Here is a 23,233-nt window from a genome sequence, read left to right on the forward strand (position 1 = left end):
ATTATACATATGGTATTTTCTAAGTTGATCATGTTTTGTATGTAAACACAAAGTAACTGCAGCTATTAAATAAACGTTATTAATCATCTCATAAAACAGAGTAACTCAGAACAGAACCTGAGTAAATGTGTCAGGGTGGACGTTTGCTTTTCTTCATTGATTTTTAATCTGAACTTTGAGACCGACACTAATTAGCTTCATTTTACTGTTAAACTAAATATAAAACTAATAAATAACACGTAGTAAATAATAAAAAAGCAGTTTGTCGGTTGTGTCTGTGGGAAGATGTTGTTGTTTTTTTCTGCTTCAGTCTGTTTTGTGACCCGGTTCTCACGATAAAATCTGATCAGACAGAAACAAAGAGCTGATATTGATCTGTGACAGAATCTGATCAGGATCATAAAGAACTGAGTAAAACGTCTTGTGCTGTAGAACAGACTCAGACAGGGAACTAACCACTCAGCTAATGAAGTGACATTTAATCTGCACTGGAATAAAACATGATATTCTGTCAATGTGGCTCCGTGGTGCTTCACACAGGCGCAGAGGCCAGTTCGCTGCCCGGCCGTGTGGAGGATAGGTATTACACACGGTTCACTTGACACTATTAATCCCAGTGTTCAGGCCTCCAATCAAATCTCATTGTGACGGGCATTAGTGGATTATCCCTGCATAATGTGGGCCCTTACCGCCGGCCCAGTGGCCCCGGCAAACCGCACCGTCCGCTAACAGTGGCCCTGCTTCTCCTCTCAGCCTGGCCGGGCCCGAGAGAGCCGCCGAGGCTCATGGGCCTTCCTCGCTCAGCTGGCCGGCTCACTGTCAGGGCTCGGCCTTCGCAGGGATGTACGGCCAGGATGGGACGCTGCACTTCACGCACTCAGGTAAAGAAAACCCACCGAGGACTTTGAGATTTGCGAGTGTGAGTGTGATTATTCCAGAGTGGAGGGAGAACAACGAGCTGCTGTTCAGACCACAGAGGAGAGTAAAGCTGCCGGAGGCTGAAAGGAAACGGTGTTGTTTCAGTAGAGAGTTTGTTTCAGAGGGTTTCTGGTTCACTGCAGCTTTTTATACTTCAACACAACGTGTGTTTGGATGTTTGCTTCATCGAGGAGGAACTTTTAGGAGCAGAAATCACAAATCAACAACAGACTTTAAAAAACCTGACGACTCAAATGATTGTGTTTGACGTGACGACTCGTTTAGACTGTAAATAATTCAGGGATTTGTCTGTGGATGAAACATCATCTGTCGTATGAGCCCGAGCAGCTGATCGGGGAACTGATCAGGAGCTTGTGTTGCAGGATGCGTCCACATGATGGTGCTAGTTAGCAGTGATTTCAGATACCTGAGGAGGTAACGAGGTACTTACTGCAGACTGACATACCAGGCTAATGTACTATTACTACATATACTAATGTGTAACTGTAATTTATACTTCACTTTTTACTCAAACACATTTATTTATTTCGACTAACCTCATAAAATATGATGCAAACTAAATATGATAAATAATTGGCTACTGCATAATTAGTACTTTTATGCACAAGCCAACAAATTCTATATATGTACAGACAATTGTTAAAATATCACTTTTTAGCACACATGCAGCTATAGTCATGTAAAACTGATAAAGCTTCAGGTGGCACATATTATAATGATGCTTTCAGAATTTTGCTCAAACTTCCAAGATGGAAAAGTTCAAGTCACATGTTTGTGCAGAACAATGTCTCTGCCTTTCTCTCTGCTGAGAAATGTCGTCCATAACTTCATGTTCAGATGAACTAACTGAACTAACCTGATCATATGGGCCTTAACTGAGACGACACAAGCTACACATCTCGTTTTTATAAACATGAACAGAAATCGGTCTGTGTTTTTAATCCCTGAGGACTTGTCAGATTATTGTATTTCTATATTTGTGTGCTGTGTTATTAGTTTTATACTGATATGGACGTACGAGTCTGACATAAAGCTCACTAACTTACTTTAATACTTAACAATAACAACATTTAAAGAAAGCAACTGTGCAGATTCAGATTAATACAAAATATATAAGCAAACTAGAGAGTGGATCCTCCAACAGTCGTTAGATCCTGATTTTTACCTGCACCAAATTGCACAAACTCATAGAAATCAGTTCCCTAAACATAACTGATTTCTTTCATCAAGATCCACAAATTATTCTCGAAGAAATAGAAGTAAAAGTTTAAAAACTCAATAGTCACAATATTAAACAAAGTGAAGAAACTAATCCTGGATCTGCACCAAACTTTAATTTGTTCTTTCCTTCTACAAACAACATCCTTTCACCAAGTTTCATGGTCATCTGCCTTGTTTGCATAATCCTGCCAACTAACAAACAAACAAAGTAAAATAAGTAAAAACTTTAATGCATTATTGTAGATTAAAGCTACAAAACAGAATATTGAGTTGTTAAAATGAGCTCCTTTAGTATCATAAAGTAAAACTTGGATTGCATGATTTTTACTAGTCAAACACTGTGATATGGCTTCTTTTCCATAAGTTAAGGGGTTTATACATGTTATGTATGTTTGCCAGCACCGTAACAGCGACGTGGCTGTATAATAAAAGAGTTTCTCTACGATATAAAAATGAGGGACAGAGCAGCTTGTGACCTCAGCAGCTGAAAGTGTCTCAATCACAAATACAGATTTTTAAGAATTTCTCTCCACATGTGTATTATTGCACAGATGACTCTAATTTCTGAATATTTAGTGCCTTGTTATTTGTGATGGGGTCAAACGTCTATCGATTGGCTGATGACTGAAGCACCTTTGGAGAATCAGAGAGATAAAGGTGCTCCGAGCCGAGCTGCTGACTGAGGCGATCGGGCCGGCAGCCAAAATGAATTCTCAGCAAAACAGAGTTAATGATTACTGTCCCTTATCACGCGCTGTGATTGATTTACGTCTCGCAATGCTCTCCGTGTTTATTGATGCAATTGTTTACTTATTTGGTGCACGGACGCTGCGCTCTCAGTCTGACTGGATGTGGAACGAGATGAAGCAGGTTTTCACCAAACGCACCGAGACCTCAGCCTGAAACATCACCAGGGGAATCGATTCTTATTTAGAAATAAATATCTGACATGAAGGAAATAGTAAAACCTTTTAAACGCACGTCTAAAGTCATTTAAAGTGTTGAATCTTTCCCAACTTCATGCAACCCTCAATTTATTTACCTGAGTTTTATATCACAGCTACACAGACACTAGTTCATCATTAGCCTGAGACAAACAGGCATCAGAGGAGACGACCATCTGACTGCTGCTTCAGGGAAAAGATCTGATTTCAGCCCATTTAGAAATCATCCGTACAAATCGACAGTTAATCACCTTTACACTGACGTTATGTGACTAAAGTGTAGTTTTTAATCGTTCTAGTTCACGAGGATTATCAGATTAGCACAAAACTTTAAAAAACATAAGTATGAAGCCTGAATGACCTGTTAACTGTGTTTGTGGGCCTCAGACAACAAATTAGCTTCTAGAGATCCAGAAAAAGCAGAAGTGATTTTTTTTTAGCCGAGCTGTGTGACAGTGGTTTCCAGCATCAAGGCAGGAGACACCAAACTCACTGAAACAACACAATCAGGAAATACGTTTGATAAAAAATAAATTTAAAAAAAAGTAAATCTGGGATAATGAAAGTAAAATAAAAGACATTATTCCTGTGGCACAGAAAATATGATATTCCCCCGCTCAGCCACAGGGGCTTGCATAAGCCGTGTTATTTGCAGATAGTTATCTGTTGACAAGGTCTTTGCCATGACACTCTACTCACCTATCTCCTCCATCTACTGCAGGAGAACAGCTTTTTTCTGCTGGCCTCAAATCTGCTGCAGCCAGCACATTGTCCCCTCTTCTGTTTTACTCTTATCAACATCAACTCGCTGCTGGACGAGCCTCACAAACACTCACATTTCCCCTGTGGTTGCGTCTCGCTCTGAGAGAAACAGAGTAGGTCCCCAGTCAGTGTATATTCCACATCTTATTAACTCCTCCAGGCCTCTATCGCCGTCTTTTCCTCCCAGACGCTGGCTCCTGTCTTTTGACTTTACTACGCCGCTGCCCTGCCGCTTCCCTTTCACACTATGGGCAAATGAAATGTAGTCATGGAGGAGAAGGTACAAATAGGCAGTGGTTGCAACTGGAGTTTGGTCAGTGGTCGGAGATTCCTATTCAGAAGATAGACAGGACTTTGTTCACAAACTGGAGTTTGAAGTTTCAAAGGGGAGAATCACACACGTATTACATCAGGTCTCAGCGATCCTTTGACTTTTAGCCCCAGGGCAGGAGTTTGGGTGACTGATTATAAGACAACACTCTCTGGCCCATCACATTTCCGCATGGCAGCCTCCCACTGCACTGGAGATGTGTTTTACACACAGTTGTTGTCGGCTGCGGTCGGGATCACTACCAGTGCCGTGCGAAAAGCTCCGACTCAGCGTCACCTGCTCGATTTATTCTGCTTCTGCTCAAACGTGACGTGGAAATGGGATTTATTTTGTATTCTGCGTAAACGACAGTTACGCGGCAAACTTATTTGAATTTATAGATAATAAACATCATGAAAAAGAAATCACAAAATCAAAGAAGAGGAAAGAGATTCAATCCAAAGACAAAATGTAGATATAATAAAATAAGATTCAATAAAAGGAAACACAAGATGAAAACTCTTAAAATTAAATTATTAAATTGAAAACGATCATTTTAACGATCAAAGTTATTTTTAGTCTTTAGTACTTTCATTCCCAACAAATCTGTTTTCTGATGAACCCACTCTTATAAATATATTATATAAACATGTTCACCACATAATTTCATAATCTGATGATATGTTAACGTCAATAACTTTTTATTTCATATGTATTTTTTCTATTTAACAAGATAAAAAGGCTAAATTCATGCTCACAGCTCGTGTGGCTGTTGTTAACTTGCTCACTCTCCGCTGCACCATGTTCACCATCTCAGTTTTGTGTTTTAGTACCAGCACAGTACACAAAGCTGCAGTACAACTCGGACTGATGTTATTGATTTTGCACCTATTGGACATTTTCAATCTTCATGCAAAACCTCCAAAATCCAACAAGATGTTTCACTCAACAGCACAACTTCACGGTTGACGTCATTGTTTATCAAAATGGACGACACATCTCCACTTCCTCCCTTTATCTAGAAATGAGGCCAAAACCTCCCAGATATCAGCGCCACCTTCTTTTGGAGTCGATACACGACCAATCAAGTCTCAGTTTTTATATCATCAAATAACCGAACTTATCAGAAACACGAACACTTGAACAAACATCGGTGTGATAAGATCGACAGAAACCATCTCTGAGAAAAAATGATTTATTGTTTTATTTGACTGTTTAATTTGGTCCTTGTCCCTTGTTCTGAAAACTTGGAGTTGGTGTGTAAACGTGATCGACTCAACATGAGGTCGTATTTATATTTTAAACATGCAACAATTTCAAATTCAGACTTGACAAAGAAAAACAGGAAACCTTAAACTTACGAATAACTTTGTTGAAAGTTTTCCTGTGAGCAGAACTTTAAACTGCATGTGAACATTGCCTCCAGAACCGATCTCTGCTAAAACCTCTGTAACTTTGCTCTGCTTCACTTTATCAGAATATCATTTGAAACAGATGATGCTCAGATGTTGTGCTCCAGGTTTTGGGCTCAACTTTTTAAATTTGAACATGAAATCTTTAATTTGTGTCGCGTCTGACTCAGTAACATCTACACTGAGGCGTACACCTCTGCAGAAAGTGGTTCCTACGTATAGATGCCAAGAAAGAAAGAAAGAAATATATAATTTGGTTCATTTCCGAGCAGGGTCCAGATTTGAAGGGGGATAGTTGGGACGACCATGAGCTGCAGTAACGTTCTTCTTTGCTCTGCAGCCTCGTGCACGTGTCATATCCAGCCTGTGCACTGTGGGAATGTCGGCACATCATGTTAGCACAAACCCCCCCACCTCAAACCGCAGATAAGTTAACAGGATAGCGTGGAGCTAACCAGCCCTATCTAGCACATCGGAACAGTTTGTGATTGAGATGGCTGTGACCTCACAGATTAAACTTTACAGTCCCCTATATGACTCTTCCTTGAGGAGTTCACAGAAATTTAACATTGGGGCGGCAATAAAAGACGTTTAATGACGGAGGAGATAAGATTCGCTGCGAGTGACTCAATGGCCGCGCAGCTCTCCTCCCATCCTCCCCCCTCTGATCACTCGCTTTGAAAATAATCAGCACACTTCTTGAGCAAATATGAGCAACTGCAGATCGAACATGCAGAAATGTTGTAATGGACGACCTCTGTACAGACAAGTGGAACAACACGCTGCGACCGAGCGGCATCTGATGCAGAATCACCGTCCCCGAGCAGATTGGGAGCGTGCAGGAGGCCGCTGATCACTCTCTGACGGTGGGCGTAGTCGTTCCCATTGAGTTAATCAGGCTGTTTGACTGACTCCACTCACTGCAAGAGCCAGAGATCAATGAATCTAAATCTGTGATCGTGGCTGAAGAATAGTTTCTGTGGGTTTCTCAATCACCAGCCTGATCACGTCCATTTCCTTCTGTGTCTGTCGCCTGAACACATCATCTCAGCGTCGTGCACAGGAGCCTCCCGGAATGTTACGGTGTTTGTCCGCTGAGGGAAAAATAATTTTATGAGTCCCCAGTATAATTTGAGTGCATAGTTAACAGGTTCATCTACACGGGGCTTTACTGCTGCTGAGGCCGGGCTGAACTCGGGATCGTTGACCTATTGTTATGTACTGGCACTTTCTCTTCAAATACACGACTACTGTTTGCTGGGTTTTCGCTTTTTTGCGCAAGTGGAGAATTTGTTTTGTACAAACAATCCAATAACAGCTCAGATCACATGTTGGGTTTTTTTTACTTGTGAAATAGTACTTCAGCGTCTTATTCTCATTTTGCTTCATTTAATTTTAATTCATTTTTATTTTCAACATCATTCTACTGTAACCACACAAGCTTTGTACTTCACTACATCTCACAGTAAATTCACTGATGGGGAGTAAATATTTACTCAAGTACTGTACAAAAGAAATTGGAACTTGTATTTTAATTGAGTATTTCTTTTTCCTGCGACTTTATTCTTCAACATATGTAATAACCGGTTATTTGGAAGATTATTATTTTTATTACTGAATGAAGACGTTTCATTTAAATTCAGACAGTGAATAGTATTTTTAAGTCGTGCTTTTAAAGTATTTATTTTATCTGGTTTTGAATTTAGTTGATTTATTGCTGTTGTATCAAGTCCTTAAAAAAGTACGTGTGATGAAGAACAACAGAAATGAACTTGAATATCAAACACAAACTTCTCTGGTATCAGAATTAACTTGTGGGGGGCTGTGGCTCAGGAGGCAGAGCGGGTCATCCACTTAGAGAAGGTTGGCGGTTTGATCCTCTGGTCCAGTATGTGAGTGGTTGATGATGGAGAAGATGAACTGTGTGAATGAATAAAGAACTCTGAGAGGTCGTGATTAGCAAACTGCTTCATATACTCTGTGCCCTGTGTTCAGAGGCTTAGATGAAAATAAAATTCAAAATTGAAAAATAATGGTTTCAGGTGAATTGTCATATTTAGAATCCGTGCAGAGGAACGTCAGTGGAGATTTACAGTGAGTGTCGGGCTTCGTCAGAACCAGTTTGACGTCTTATCTGAGCTCCTCCGAAATCAAGTGTTTGTCAGTCGCTCCTGACGGCGCTCAGAGAGGCGTGATCCTGACAGCGGGTTATAAAAGTGATGATATCACTTTCTGATACACTCTCACAGTGTTGCACGAGTTAACGTCATGGTTGAAACCCTCTTTTGTCTTCTGGCCTGTCTCTTGCGGGGGGGGGGGCATGTTTCTGACGTGCACGTATTAAATCATTAATCTACGTGTCACACCTGCACCTTTTTCTTTGCTCTTTGTAATTATATAAATATTGGAAAAAGGAGGAATGTATTGTTTAAATGTTCCAAACACGTAAATACAACACATGTTGTCACAGCGTCCATGTTTGTAACACATGTTGAACTTCAGACGTGATCGCACAGTCAAAGTATTAAAAGTAAAAGTACTGTGACCTATTCACTAATGCAAGTCTCAGCCTCTTCCGAATCCATTTCAGGGGGCGTTCAGTTCATTTTGGTAACTAGTGACATGAAGTATTTAATAAGAGCTAAGGAAAGGAGCTTCAGTGCTTCCTAACTTATCTCCTTCAGCGGAGGAAATGGCATCAACATTTAAAGCAACACAACCTTGTAGTTGCACAAAAAAAAAACTAAAAACAGACTGTTTAAGCTGTTTAATTCTGGTGAAATAAGAGTTTCTCCTTTCCTTACTCCTTTCCTAACTCCTTTCCTAACGCCTAAGGAGATTATTTCTGTTTTCCGACCGCAGCCCAGGCGTTTCTTCTTCTTCTGCTGCAGGAGGCTAACGTTATACCTGCCTGCTCTGATTGGATCATCGTGCTAATTCCCCTCTCATCATTGATGACTTGAAAACAATGTGATCATCAATGCATTGTAAAACTGTAGTGGAGTGGAAAGTACTTTTTTCTCATATATGTAGTACAGCAAGAGGGGAAAGTACCTGAAAATAAAGTTATGTACATGAAGTAAATGTACTTCCCACTACTGGTGGTGAGGGGCCACGTACATGTTTAGTAACCAGGGGACGATTGTCTCATAATCCATCGATGTCCTATCAGATAAAGATCGTGGAGTAAAAAGTACCTCAGTGTCATATTTACTTTAAAACCTGTACGTACTTGAGTGAAGAATCGGATTCAGGTTTTTTGCCAGGTTAGGTTTAGACAAACAAGGAATTTGCTGTGGTTTGTTTGTACTGAGCATAAATATGAAACTATGAAATGAAAAAACTGAATAGTATGTAAATATAATAAACACTAACAGATATGTTTGATCGAGCGTTTGTACAGTTTGACCGTTAACAGCCACAGAAAGTTAAAATGTCCTCATCAGAAGTGGGTTTTTTAACATTTGTGCAGTGATGGGGTCCCGAGCCTTATCGATGAGGCCGGGGGGTTCTGAAGAATTGCAGGAAAGGAATTGAGTCACCTCTCCCCGCGCAGACACATGAATCCAAACTGCACCCTTGTTTGTTCTTAGCTGCTTTTACCTCGTGTGCATGTGATTCCTGCGTGTCTCCCTCAGGACCGTCTGTAAAATGAATTGGTTTTTAATGGCGTCGGAGCGATTTGGCAAAGGATCGACTTCACTGTGCTGTCGTGGAGAAATAGTTTTCCCATTACTGACGGAGGTGGGAGATATCAAAGTTGCTCTATCTCCTCTGCACAAAAAACAAACAAAAAAACAAACTCCCCTGTGATCCACCACTGAAGGGGCTGGTTAACCATCAACCACGGACACTCCACCTCTCCTCTGGCTGGTTAGCGGCACGAGAGGGCAGGAGAAGGAGGAGAAGGAGGCGAGCTCTCCTGTCACTCAGCGGTCTCCTCTCTGACACCAGCGGGTCCCATCACACTCCAGCCGGGGCCCCAGGGAGCAACCTGGTTACTGGGCGGAGCCAGGCTGGAAAAGAACAGGGGGAGGGGGTGTAGGGGGCTAGTGGAGGTGTGAGAAGAGAAGAAGGAGGAGGAGGAGGAGGAGGAGGAGGAGGAGGAGGGGGTGAGGGTCGGGGGCACATTAGTTCTTGGACGAGTCTTTCGGCCCCACTGTCAGGTAGTTGAGAATCTGTTTGTCCAAAGCAGCAGACATGGACATGGCAGACTACAGCGAGGCCCTGGACCCGGCCTACACCACCCTGGAGTTCGAAAACATGCAAGTGCTCCCGCTGGGCTCAGGTGAGTCACATACATGCAGCTGTGAAACTTCTGCTTCTGGTTTAAAACTTTGCTCGTGAGAGGACAGAGGGGAGTTCTGATGTGAGGTGATACAGAAGAAGAGGGAGAAGGGGTCATGTGTCCGTCCAGGGGAGATCCTGACGTGCAGAGCTCCACTTGTATTATCACCTCTGGGTGTGAAGCGTGAAGAGATTCTGATTTACGCTCGGGTCAAATGGTCAGAGCTGATTTGGCCTGTTTCAGCTTGTGCAGCGATGTGGTGTCGGATTGATTAGAGGGGCTTGTTATTTATTCTCTGAGTATCATGATCGCGGTTCTCCTGTTACAAACGTTCGTTCCCACAGTCTGAAGTGAAGTTTTGTTTCACAGTGACACTAACATATTTACTCATTCAGTCTCCCATGACGCCTGGCTGCGATCCCGATTCTTAAATTCCCACTGAGCCTGAGGGAAAACTTTACCTTTACCTCTAAGCTGATTTCTGGTCTGTTACAAAGACGCATGACGGTGTCCTGAGTCATCACCAGCACATTTTTAATCTATAGAATGTGCCGTGACTGATTCTGTGTGAGTGATTGACTCCGTCCAGCGACTGAAAAGAAAGCTGTGATTGACTTTTCAGAGGTAATCAAGCCCTCGTCAATCGCTCTCTGTTGACTGAGCCACTCAGGCGGGTTCTCGTATGAAGGCTGGTTTTGATCAGTGGAGCTGATCACTGTCTTCATCACGGCTGTTCACACCTTATTAAATCAAACAGGCTCCAAACTCATGATCAAACATCTCCCTCCTCTTACTCCACCTTAAGTTTCTCTAATTGTGTAAAACTGACGACATGTGTCTTTCTGTCGTCTCCCGTTGTGACAGACTCTTCACCGGCAGAAAGCACCAACATGAACGCCACCGGCCACCTGGCAGCCGGCAGCCTGTGCGCCATATGTGGAGACCGAGCCACTGGCAAACACTACGGGGCCTCGAGCTGCGACGGCTGCAAGGGCTTCTTCAGACGCAGCGTCCGCAAGAATCACATGTACTCGTGCAGGTGAGAGAAACCCTCAGAGTCAGAAATGTGACAGTGCAGCAAAGCTTTGACCTATTTGATCCTAAACTCATGACTTCTATGATTGTCAATACATCTGCCAATTATTTTCTTTAATAATCGATCAATATCTTTATCCATATCTTATCAGGAATTAGTCCTGCAGCCTTTCTTATCTTTGTTTTGTGTAACTGTCTAAAACCCAAAGTTATGCAGTTTTCTACTATATTGGCAAAAAAAGCATCAATTCCTCGATCAGTCAATCGTTGCAGTTCTACTGTCTTCACTTCAACAAACCTTCTTCCAATCACTTTCCAGGTTCAACAGACAATGCATCGTGGACAAAGACAAGAGGAATCAATGCAGATACTGCCGGCTGAAGAAATGCTTCAGAGCTGGCATGAAGAAAGAAGGTGAGACAACTTTAAAAAGACTCAAACTGTCTCTGAACAAATCACAGCCGTCCCTGCTGAACTGTCACGACTCGTGTGAATGTGTTGCGACACTCAGGAGGGCAGCACTTCGTTAATGTTCACTCAGTGAAGCGCTGAAGTCTCCGAGCGGCTTATGCTGAGCAAACACTTCGGAGCAATAACAGCAATATACTGATAAACATGACAACCTTGGGAGACTTGGTTTTCTTTTAAACGACTCAGCGTCCAGAAAGAAAACCAGGAAGCATTTCTCCTTTCTCCCTCTTGTGTCTTAAAATCGTCTTAACTGCAGCAGACTTTTTATTCCCGTTTGGTTTTTCTCAGCCGTGCAGAACGAACGAGACAGAATCAGCACCAGGAGGTCCAGCTATGAAGACAGCAGTTTACCATCCATCAATGCACTCATCCAGGCCGACATGCTGTCCAGACAGGTACTGCATCACGTGTGGGACTCACACCCCCACTGCTATTAACCACCTGTAATAAGCCCCAGAGTGATTCCACATCTGCCTGGCCTCCTGCAGATCACCTCCCCCGCTCCGCTGCTGAACGGCGACATCAGGACCAAGAAGATCGCCGCCATCACGGACGTGTGCGAGTCCATGAAGCAGCAGCTGCTGGTCTTGGTGGAGTGGGCCAAGTACATCCCGGCCTTCTCTGACCTGCCCCTGGATGACCAGGTAAGACGCACTCGCAGACACAGTGTACACAGTTGTATAGACACTCTGGTCACTCATCAACCAGTTCACTCAGAACCACGGTGCGGCCGACAGGAGCTCGCAGGTAGAGACCAATAGAGGATCAATAAACGTGTCCCCGAAAAGAGGAAAGGAATGAAAACACAAATCTTCATGAACTCAAAACCCTGAGGTCTTCCACCACAGTGGTTAATGGGTTTTAATCCTGAGTTGGAACATGATGAGCTTGTTTTAAAGTTATATCCCTTCTGGAAAACAGAATCATTAACAGTCGATCACCAGGCCTTGGTAACTGATTTATATCGGTTATATCGGTGTGTCTCTTTCTCATGCTCTCTTCATGAAGCTTCACTTTTCTTCATGTGTCATTTTACAAAAAGTCACGATCACACAACTAATCAGTAAATGATCTCGTTGTGTTTCAGGTGGCGCTGCTGCGAGCTCATGCCGGAGAACATCTCCTGCTCGGTGCTGCCAAGAGGTCCATGCTTTACAAAGATATCCTCTTGTTAGGTAAACCTGACACGTGCACGAATATTTTACCAAACTCACATTGTAAAAAAAATTGCATTTCCCATTTCTGCAGTCACCTCATCCGCGAGGGAAACTCTAACCTAGTGTTTTCAATTCTCCTGCAGGAAATGACCACATCGTTCCCAGGAACTGTCCGGAGCTGGAGGTGGGCCGGGTGTCAGTGAGGATCCTGGACGAGCTGGTGCTTCCCTTCCAGGAGCTGCAGATCGACGACAACGAATACGCCTGCTTGAAGGCCATCGTTTTCTTTGACCCAGGTACGACTCCCGATGCGTTTTGGATTGTGAAAGATTCTCCTCAGGCCCAAAGAAATATCCACACACTGTACACGGATGGAAAGTTACAACTCATTAACAGACTCTTATTTGCCCACAGATGCCAAAGGTCTGAGTGACCCTGGAAAAATCAAGCGGATGCGATACCAGGTCCAGGTTAGCCTGGAGGACTACATCAACGACCGGCAGTACGACTCCCGAGGCCGCTTCGGGGAGCTGCTCCTGCTGCTGCCGACACTACAGAGCATCACCTGGCAGATGATCGAACAGATCCAGTTTGTCAAACTCTTCGGCATGGCCAAGATCGACAACCTGCTGCAGGAGATGCTTCTCGGAGGTGGGCACTTTGCAGATGATTCCAAACTGACAGGATTTCAGAGATCGAAAGCTTTGAGAATCCAAGTGTGTTAAGGATTTTGACGACAGAGAGGCGAGAAGGTTGCTGGTTCAGATCCCTGTTGGGCTGGGGTCTTTCTGTGTGTAGTTTGCATGTTCTCCCCGTGTTTGAGTGTGTTTTCTCCAGAGTCCAAAGACATGCAGAATGGGGTTGGGTTAATTGGAGACTCTAAATTGAACGTTTAGTGTGAATGGTTGTTTATCTGTGTATGTTGGACCACTGGTGTGTCCCGCCTCTCGCCCAGTGTCAGCTGGGATTGGCTCCTGCTCCCATTGTGACCCTTAAAAGTTCAGTCGACAGGTGGATTCTTTGTGCAGTCAGATATGAGACTGATAGTATATTTGTGTGTTTCGTCTCCCAGGCTCTGCCAGTGAAGCTCCACATGCTCCTCACTGTCTGCACCCTCACCTGGTCCAGGAGCACCTCAGCAGCAACGTCATAGTGGCCAGCAACATACCAACGCCCATCCATAATGGTCAAATCTGTAAGTGCATAGAACAAATATCTTCATCTTAAAGTTCAGTTTTTATTTTTCTGATCCCAGTTGCTCCATGTGCAGTCCGGTCAGGAAGCTGGGGGGGGGGAAACAGGCTCGGCAGAATAATCCTCTAAATTCTTCATGCAAACTAATCTGGCTTATTTAGTCAAAGGGAACTTCTGTTATTCTTTCTTAGCATTTATAATGCTCTAAGAAATTTCACAAAAGTGCTTATTCCTTATCTCGAAAAAAATATTTTTGCCCCCCAGGACATGTTATAGTGCAGAACGGTAAATATACACCTGCTGACGTTGCACTTTCTGCTTCTAACTCGCTCCCGTTTCTCTGTGCTCCACTTTCCAGCCACTCCTGAATCCCCGATCCCGTCTCCGCCTACTGCCTCCAGCTCAGAACATTATAAAATGGCTCAGGGGGTCATAGCCACTGCGCCGAAGCAGCCAACCTCAATCCCTCAGCCCACCATTACAAAACAAGAGGCCATCTAACAACCCTCTGACTACTTATTCCACCGGTTTTTATACTGTGTTAGATCATTAAAATGTAAGTTTATACACGATCAGCATTGAAGCTGTTAAAGTGACTGAAACAATGAGGTAGCTACACATTCAGAATGTAATTGCAGTGATGTCCCTTGCAGATTATGAGTCTTCAGGGATCTACTTGCTCTCACATGCAGGTGCGGAGGAGCTGCACCGACAGCCACGCGAAACCATCAGCATTGAAACGTTCCAGGAAAACTGTCGGTCTGTGAGATCGACACTTTGAGACACACGATGTTGTACATAGAGTTTATTATTGGGTAACATCACATCATTAGCATGGCCTCAGTGTGCAGAGCGGCTTTTGTCAGGCGTGGTGATCACTACTTTATGAATGTTACAACAGGCCTTACACTGTCATGTATTTAGTGTTGCACAGTATTTTTATTTTATGTTCATTGGTGATAAACTGTTTTCAGGCATGAGCTCAGAAAGCGTAATGTGGTGGTCTCCTAAAGATTCTGTGACAAGACTCAAATGTATGTGGTTGGTTTTATATATGCCGGAAAATGCATATTTACAAAAGCACAATATAACGTGTTGAAATTCTCTGTGGTGCCACTTTGTAAAAGTCACACACAGACACACTGAGGACGTTTCCCAATGATGTGTTGTATTGGTTTTTAAAATATATATTATATTTTTTGTTTAGTACTTTGTCATGGTTTAGCTGATGGAATTAATTGTGCCTTGTAACCTGTACTGCCTTTTAAAAACAGGCAATGTTTCGCCTTACAATGTGAACAGGAAATAATAAATCTCAAGATCTATTTTTACATTTTCTGCCGACCATGTTTTATACCACTGAATAATCACAAGGGAAGAGTTTACAGAAGAATGAATGTGGTTGTATTCATAACTAAAATGTCTCTTTAGACCCATGAAAACACATTAAAATGCATTAGATCCATTAGTACATATTTATAAATATATGTTCCATAGATATGCCTGATGTTATTATGAAGATCCATGAAGTTTTCTCTGAGAAATCTTGACAATTCTCACAATGATAAAGAAAGTGAAAACAAGTTCTGGGAGCTGCTGCCTGATCTGGATCATTTCCAAAAAAAGATCTGTACCAACCAAGTTTCATGGAAAATCCGTCCAGTAGTTTTTGTGTAATCTTGCTCACTGACAAACAAACAGGGGTGGAAACATAACCTCCTTGGTGCAGGTAACTGCTGAATATGAGATATGTGTATACGACTTGCTGGAGGAAAATCACGGCTCCAACGTGGCAGCTCTGCTTGTTCACTGATTACACACGATATTGCAACATGCTGCTTCAGATTGATAAACTGCCATAAAATCCGTGCACGTAGCTCTGAGTCAACTCTGAGAGCACTGGAGACAATCTGGGAGATAAACTTTACAGTCAGTGTTACTTTCGAGCAACTTTACAATTGTGAGCTGATGCCAACATGCTGCATTTAGACATAACTAGTTTTCCATGACCACAGTGAAATGCCTCATACATGAAGGTCACCACTGAATAAACCCAAATATCTTCAGTATCTTCCCTCAACAACACCACACACTTTAATATGAATATGAAGTTATTACCGTGACATGTTTTAAAAGCTTGTGAACAAACCTGACAGGTGTAATAACACCACATGTGGCCTGAAGGGCGTCGAGCTGCAGACTGTGGCTGAGCAGACAAACGCTGCCATCAGCTGGTTTCAAGTGTAAATGACACATCGGATACAGGCAGTTTCAATGTGGTTCAACATGTACTGTATGCAGGTATTCACATGTTGAAGTAACCCAGTGGTGGAAGTACTTTACCCGAGTACTTTCCTTTTCTGCTACTTTGTACTTGTCCTGCAAAACGTTCTGCAGCTAAATCCAGAAAAGACTGAAGTCGTCATCTTGACCACGTAGCAGACAAACTACAACTGTAGAAACCTGTCTGCTTGTTGTGTGAGGCAGAAACTGGCTCTGAATATTCTGGGATGTTTAGCAGGATGTAGGATGAGGATGTAAATGTGGTGGAGGGCTGCGTGTATGGCTTTTAGTGTGGCGAGTGGAGCGCATGAGGCCAGACAGTGTGTGACTTCACTGGAATGGACAGGAGGAGGTTATATAATAAATAAATACCAACTACCACTAAAACCCTTCTATATGAGAATGCCCCCAGCAAAGAGAAGAGTTTTATACAGTGTGCAGGATTTTATTGATGTTTAACAATGTGGTTGAAGGGATTTGACTCGAGATGACTCATTAACACCATGTTTTCACCCTAATTGTCCTCAGTTGAATTACAGACACTTGGATGACACCACACCAGCAGCATGGAGGCGTTTTATAAAGTTGTATAACGTATTTTTTTAACGTTTAACAAAGTGGTCACCATTTACTTGAATTGAATTGGATTTGGGTTCAACGCTGTTCACCCCAGAAGTGTTTTGGGGACTCAAACACTTCACCCACCCCCCATCAGCTTAGTGGTGAGAAGATAATGAGTGAATCCTAATTTTATTTTGTAAACTACCCCTTTAAGTTTCTGGATTTTGACAATGCGACATGTCGTGATGGGGGAATTTCCCAGCGGGCCCTGAAGGCAGCACGATCGCCAAAACAGCGGAAGCACAGGTGTGCGTCACAGCGTCACATGATCCAGACGGACCCAATGAGAGAGCTCCGTGTCCGAACCCGGAAGTCGGCTTCCCCCTGGCAGGCTGTTGTTTTTAACGCTGCGTCTGGATCCTGCGGCTGTTCCGTCGTTTCTGTCGCTTTCCTGTCGCTCATCGATGGAAACTAACAAAACACGTCTGGGTTCGTCCTGAGAGCTTCACGTGCACCGCTGCTCCAGGTGCGTATCAGTCTGTGGGGGGGGGGAAGACTGTGACTCACTGTCAACACTGACTCTGATGTCTGATAAACCACAACGTCTGACTTCTCTGACTCTGGATCTGCTCTGTTACCTTGATTCATCCACATATTAATATCTATAAACCGTGTGATTTTAATGTTTTAGTACATTTACTAATATGTAGACAGAGTATTTCCACCTCTGTGGTATTGGTTTAAGTTGAGACATGTTTACAGAATACATACATGACGTGTTAAAACCTCGCGTGGTGGAAACCAGTTGTGTCTTATATGAAAACAACAACTATAGAATAAAACATACAATACAAAACCTTCAATACAGGTTATATATATAATTATAAGAGAAGGAATTGAACATATATTATTACTATGACAGAAAGATACAGAGAGAGGATATTTGTTAGAAAAGAAAAACAGAATCTAAAAGATCTTTTTTCATTATAAATGTTTAAGCATTTCTAATTCTCATCTGATTTCTATTAGGCTCTGGTTCTGCATTATTCTGTTTTACACATCATGTTTTTACTTCACTTATAATTCACTTTATACTTTTTTTTTTAGATATAATAGATCATGTTGTTTTATCTTTTATCTTGGAACAAGCTGGCACAAGAATTTTCTTCTGGATAAATACAAATCGTGTCTTATTTTAATCTTAATTCTCCATTTGGACCTTGACAATGACACAGATGAAACCAATACATGTATGTTGTTCTTCCTCAAGATTGAACTCCACAGTATTTAAAACTAGCTACGACAAATCTGAGTTTCTATAAATCGCTGTGAAAACAAATACAGATTTAAAATGCAATCTGTCCAAAAACAAACAAAAAATCTCTCTCACTTCCGTGCACCACCTTGTCCGTCACCTTGAATCTGTCCTTCTCCTTTAAATATGTAAAGCGTCCTTGGGTCCCTTGAAAGGTTTTATATTTTTACACTTCAGTGTCTTTTCTGTGTGTTGCTTTCCAAACAGCTTCTCCCAGTCAGTCCATGGCTGATCAGCATGAGTCCATCGACCTCATGTCTCCTCCAGTGGACCCACCCGCAGCTGCAGGACACAGCTGGTTCCCTGGACCCCCTCCGCCCATCTACTCCTGCACCCTGACCCCTGAACTGGTGGCCAAGGCGCGGGAGGAGCTGCAGGAGAAACCAGAGTGGCGTCTCCGGGATGTGCAGGCACTGAGAGACATGATACTGAAGGTTCGGCTGTGTACTTTTATTCATAAGAACATAAACAGACTCATTACTGCTTCCAGAATAACTGCACCTTTTAGATATAGGTAACATTTCACAGAGGACAGGGCAGCCTGATGGAAAACGTCCCAGTCCCCAAAATCTGTCAAGTAATGAAAGTTGGCACTGATTGACAGTGATGTACAGTAACTTAGTACATTTACTCGAGTACTGTAGTACTTGAGATGTTTGTTAAATTCTCCGTCATCCAGTTCATGGTATCTTCAGGAGTTCTACACGTGTACATGTGGAACTGGACGTTTCACCTCATCTAAAAGGCTCAGACCTACATGTGTACATTGGGGGAAACAAAGCAACCAATACACAAACGAATGGCACAACAGAGAAAAGACAAATGGTTTGAAAGAGTGAAAAAAAAAAAAGGCCATCTTTGTCAACCTGGAAAACCCATCAGGTGGTTTAAGGCAACAACTTTGAGCCTCCTACACTGTTGTGTAAGTTTTCTCCTCAGGCAGCTCAATGCCCAACCACAGCCTAACTTCTGTGACCCTCATGACTCACACAGCAGCAGGGTGGGTCTACAACTCACAGTTATCAACAGCCTCTTGACTCAGGGGGACGACAACGACCCTCTGGTGGGGGTTTCACCGACCTGCCTCTTTAACAACACGAGTACAGACCCACAGATGTTGAATACCTGTTACCTCCCGTGATGCTTTTCGGATGAGATGTGAAACAAGTCCAGTGGCCTATGTTCACTTGCACAACTTCTGAACCCCAGAGATGCTCCAATACATATTTTTCCTTTCCTGATACCGATAATGATAACAGTTATAATAATAATAATGATATTCAATGAGTGCTTGTTTCTCCCCCTGACTCTGCAGGAACAGCCAAACCTCAGGACGAGGCTGGACGACTCCTTCCTCCTACGCTTCCTGCGGGCCAGGAAGTTCGACTACGACCGTGCGCTGCAGCTGCTGCTCAATTACCACGCAGGTCGTAAAGCCTGGCCAGAGGTGTTCCAGGATCTGAAGCCGTCCACGGTGAAGCACGTCCTGGACCTGGGCTTTCTGACGGTCCTGCCCCAGCCCGAGCCCAACGGGCGGTACATCCTCTGTGTCCGGCCAGGTCTGCATTACACAGTAGAGCTTAAACTACTTCCAGTTTGTGCTTTACTCGTGATTTACCATCACTCAGCTCAGTCGTCTTTTTGCAGGAAAATGGAAACCAAACGATTATCCATTCGTGGACAACGTGAGGGCCATTTATCTGACGCTGGAGAAGCTCATCCAGCCCGAGGAGACGCAGGTGAACGGTATCGTCATCTTAGCCGACTACACTGGCGTGGGCATGTCACAGGCGTCCAACCCGGGCCCGTTCCTCGCCAAAAAGGTTGTGAGCATCCTCCAGGTAAGAACTCATGATGATAGGTTATGTGTTTATTATATTTTCTGACAGAAATATAACATCTTAGGATCTGTTTGAATAAAATGAATATGAAATAGTATTTTCATTAGACACATGGTTGCAGCAGCTTCTCAACATGTTGTTTTATTTTGTTTACGACATCAGTAAATATGACAGACGAGGCTCTCGAGCTCTTCCTGTTGATTGACTGCAGAGTGTAATATTTACACAAGCACACGAATCACACGTGAGACGTTTGACGGGAGCAGATGTGACGCTGCCTCTCTTCTGATTCACAGGATGGATTTCCAATCAGAATCAAGGCCGTGAACATCATTAACGAGCCGAGGATTTTCAAAGGCATCTTTGCTATAATTAAACCGTTTCTGAAGGAGAAGATGGCGGAGAGGGTAACTATCGTCCTCTTGTTTTATACAAAGGCCTTTTTTGAATTGTTGGTTTCGCTTTTATCTGCAGCTCCAAAAAAATAACTTTCATCTGTGAAAATGGTGTAATTACCTTTTCAAGTTGAAGTGGAAATCATTACCAGACAGTTGCATGTTTACACAATCAGCAGATAGGGAACAACATTAGCAGTCGTTAAAACCGTTTTCAGACATGAACTCTGGAGAATGTCTGCACGATGGAGTCTGGACTTTCTCCAGAGTTTATCTTTCTGACATAAATAACACGGCAGGAGACTCTCAGCTCAGAGGCATTCACAACAACACTGAAATCTCTGGAGGGGCCGAGGGGGGGGCGCAGCAGGCAGAGGCAGGACGTGACATTCTGCAGCGGAGATCAAATTCTTTAATTTACAGCACATCAACGCCCCTTGTCTCCAAAATCTCTTGAATCTACGCTCCCACTTGCTCGTGGTGAATCCTCTGGATAATCTCCTGCTGCGTTCTCACACGGGCTCATTCGGAAAACATCCAGAGTTTTTGCTCAAGGGGGGTTGGCAGGAGAAACTCTTAAAGAAATGTCTGCAGCAACTGACTCAGACATTTGTATTCTCACATACGGCCCCTCCGGATAATTCAGTGTCTGAAACAACTGTCTGGTGCTGGACAGATATATAGTGAGTGCACCAAAAGTAAATGTGGGGGTTTTAAAACCCGAACAAAGATCTTAAGGAGCTGAGGAACTGTAGGCTGTTAATTATCTCTCGGTTTTGTTTTTGTCTTTTTATTCGTCAGCAGAAAACTACTCAGCTGATTTCCATTCCGTTTTTTCTGATTAGAGCCACTTAAGTTAATGAAGCTGGTGTGTCTCTGCCGTCTTCTCTCCGACAGTACATCCTCCACGGCTCGGACCTGCGCTCTCTGCACCGGAACATCCCCCGCTCGGTCCTGCCAGAGGAGTACGGCGGCACCGCGGGCCAGCTGGACATGTCCGCCTGGTCCAGGCTGCTGCTGGACTGTGAGGAGGAGTTCATAGTGGAGTTCTGCCAGCCTGATCCACTAGAGGGTGTGGTGCTCCCAGACTCCATGTTGTTCGAAGGCGAGCAGAGCAGAGGGCAGGACGACGACACCTTCAGGGGGCTGCGCTCGCAACTTTATTACTGCTACTGATGCACCGTGTCGACGTGTAGACTCCCGTCGCTGAGAGGACAGTTTATGTTTCATTCGAAACGTACTGACGCGGCAAATTTGCCGACGTTCTACATGATTTATTTTACTAACAAAGCAGCACTGCTCTAGGAAGATTCTCTTAATGTACATGTAGCCCAACGATCAATCATGTTCCCAAGGCAGCTGCAGACTCAGGCAAGAGGCTTTGACATGAGCTGATCATTCAGAGACGTTTTATAGACGTTTCATTGGCCTCTGTGGATTATTTTACAGTATTTACAGTGAAGGAGGGATTCATATTATTTTCTGCAGTAGTCAGGGGCCCAGATGTGTTTTGAAAGACTTTATGTAAACGTTCCTCCAATCCATACTGTCCATTAAAAATGTCTTTAATGTGTTTCCAATGGAAGAGACGGGGGATAAAAAAAACACACTTCAGGCCTCAGTAATCTCAGTCAGAATAAGTTATTGTATTTACAGAGAGAATATCAGGAGAAACAAAGAGGGAATTGGGTAATAAAAAAGTAAAATTTCACTGAGACCACAGATGTCTCACGTTAAAATATCTTCTTCTGTTGAACGTGGACTGTGGATTCTGTCCCTCGTCTCTTTCACTCCCTTAGCGGCCGGTACGAACAGAAGGTCTTAATACAGTGAGCAAAAAAACAAAGTAAATCTGTTTTAATGTACACATGGGCAAGAGCACTGTTTGAGAACAGTCGTGGAAAAATATGAACCCATCTGTTAACAGTTTCCACTGCGGAGCGATTCTAAAAACAGATGCTCACAACTCACAACTCACATCTCTCACGTTTGTTGGGTTTCTGTCGGCATGGTTACGTCCACCATGTCTCCAGTTCCCGTGAAGGTAACTGTCACAGTGCTTCGCCTTAAACTTCTGTTAATGAGTAGATTCTCCATCATTTTGTTTCACCAAAGCAATATTCATGTTTCCCCGGGGGCTTGTTGTTTCACCTGAGGGTGGAGGTACCTCGGTGTTAGTGGGTGTGTACAGATGCTGCTGTGGCCGAGAGGAAGAATAACGTCATAGATCAACTCGTGAATGTTTTAGTTCAATATCTTGTTCCTACACGGTGTTTTCATGCCTTTGTGTCGCTGACGCTTTAGTTTTCTCCAGATTGAATCTCCTAAAAGGATTAATGTTTTTTATTTTTTATTCTGATAATCTGCCTTATGTTTTTCTTGTTTTAACCTTTTTGTGACCTGTGTGTCATCACGCAGTCTTAACGCGGTGGGGGGGGGGCAATTGTGATCACAGGAGTCACATGGGGGAACAGAACATTCTGTCCCCACTCCATAGATATCTGCTTTGCCAAAATCTCACATCAGGCCATGTACAGACATGTGCAATGATCTGTTGTCGTGCCGTTTGCCCGAAGCCAACTTTGAATAATGTTGTTCATTCTTTTTTATAATTTTATTTTTCGAGCATGTGTGTGTGTGTCACAATAAGCTGCATTGTGTTGCCGGATATTTATCGTCTGTAGCGTAGATAATAAAGTGAAACACAACTGGAGAAAAGGCCGTTTGTGTCTTGTTTGGACTGTGGCTGCTTTTGTTGGCAGCGGAGCGGGAAGCGTCCCAGGGAATCGTGGGTATTTTTCACCAACTGGCCTCGTGGGTCCCGAAAAGAAGTATTCAGATTTCATTTCTATTTTTTAACTTTAGTAGAAATAGTAAATTCCTGTGTCATTCATTTTCTGTGGAAGTCTTAAAATTAGAATGTGCTCTAAATATAAAGAGCACAAAGATCCCTTTATGGTTAAGGTTTTATGTTTATACAAGTTAACGGTTGTTGCTTGTTAAAATGAAAGCAATTTGTATTATTATTTATAAAACATTAACATTACTGCTTAATTTGTAGCAATGTGTAGTATTTTATAAGAAGATCATGTATGATTTTAAGTA

General features: G+C 43.0%; 2 protein-coding genes across 4 annotated transcripts; both read left to right on the forward strand.

Annotated features, from left to right (window-relative positions):
• The first annotated feature begins 558 nt into the window (after positions 1 to 558).
• Positions 559 to 15,064, forward strand: hnf4a (hepatocyte nuclear factor 4, alpha). Of its 3 annotated transcripts, XR_004696967.2 has the most exons (11): positions 9,724 to 9,876; positions 10,741 to 10,915; positions 11,231 to 11,325; positions 11,671 to 11,777; positions 11,871 to 12,026; positions 12,470 to 12,557; positions 12,683 to 12,835; positions 12,954 to 13,190; positions 13,612 to 13,734; positions 14,092 to 14,289; positions 14,387 to 15,064. XR_004696967.2 is itself a non-coding variant. In XM_035158240.2 (10 exons), the coding sequence occupies exons 1-10, from the start codon at positions 842 to 844 to the stop codon at positions 14,232 to 14,234; spliced, it is 1,317 nt and encodes a 438-aa protein (XP_035014131.1). In that variant the 5' UTR covers positions 559 to 841; the 3' UTR covers positions 14,235 to 15,064. The 3 variants fall into 3 exon arrangements, 2 of the variants coding, with proteins under 2 accessions (XP_035014131.1, XP_035014129.1); XM_035158240.2 differs by lacking the exon at positions 9,724 to 9,876 and adding an exon at positions 559 to 881 and having other exon boundaries at positions 14,092 to 15,064; XM_035158238.2 differs by having other exon boundaries at positions 14,092 to 15,064.
• Positions 15,065 to 16,909: 1,845 nt separating this feature from the next.
• ttpal (tocopherol (alpha) transfer protein-like) lies at positions 16,910 to 22,841 on the forward strand. Its single transcript, XM_035159882.2, has 6 exons — positions 16,910 to 17,103; positions 18,100 to 18,326; positions 19,208 to 19,451; positions 19,540 to 19,733; positions 20,030 to 20,140; positions 21,026 to 22,841. The coding sequence occupies exons 2-6, from the start codon at positions 18,117 to 18,119 to the stop codon at positions 21,302 to 21,304; spliced, it is 1,038 nt and encodes a 345-aa protein (XP_035015773.1). The 5' UTR covers positions 16,910 to 17,103; positions 18,100 to 18,116; the 3' UTR covers positions 21,305 to 22,841.
• The last annotated feature ends 392 nt before the right edge of the window (positions 22,842 to 23,233 follow it).

The sequence above is a fragment of the Hippoglossus stenolepis genome, chromosome 6, assembly GCF_022539355.2.
Source record: "Hippoglossus stenolepis isolate QCI-W04-F060 chromosome 6, HSTE1.2, whole genome shotgun sequence".
NCBI classification, from domain to species: domain Eukaryota; kingdom Metazoa; phylum Chordata; class Actinopteri; order Pleuronectiformes; family Pleuronectidae; genus Hippoglossus; species Hippoglossus stenolepis.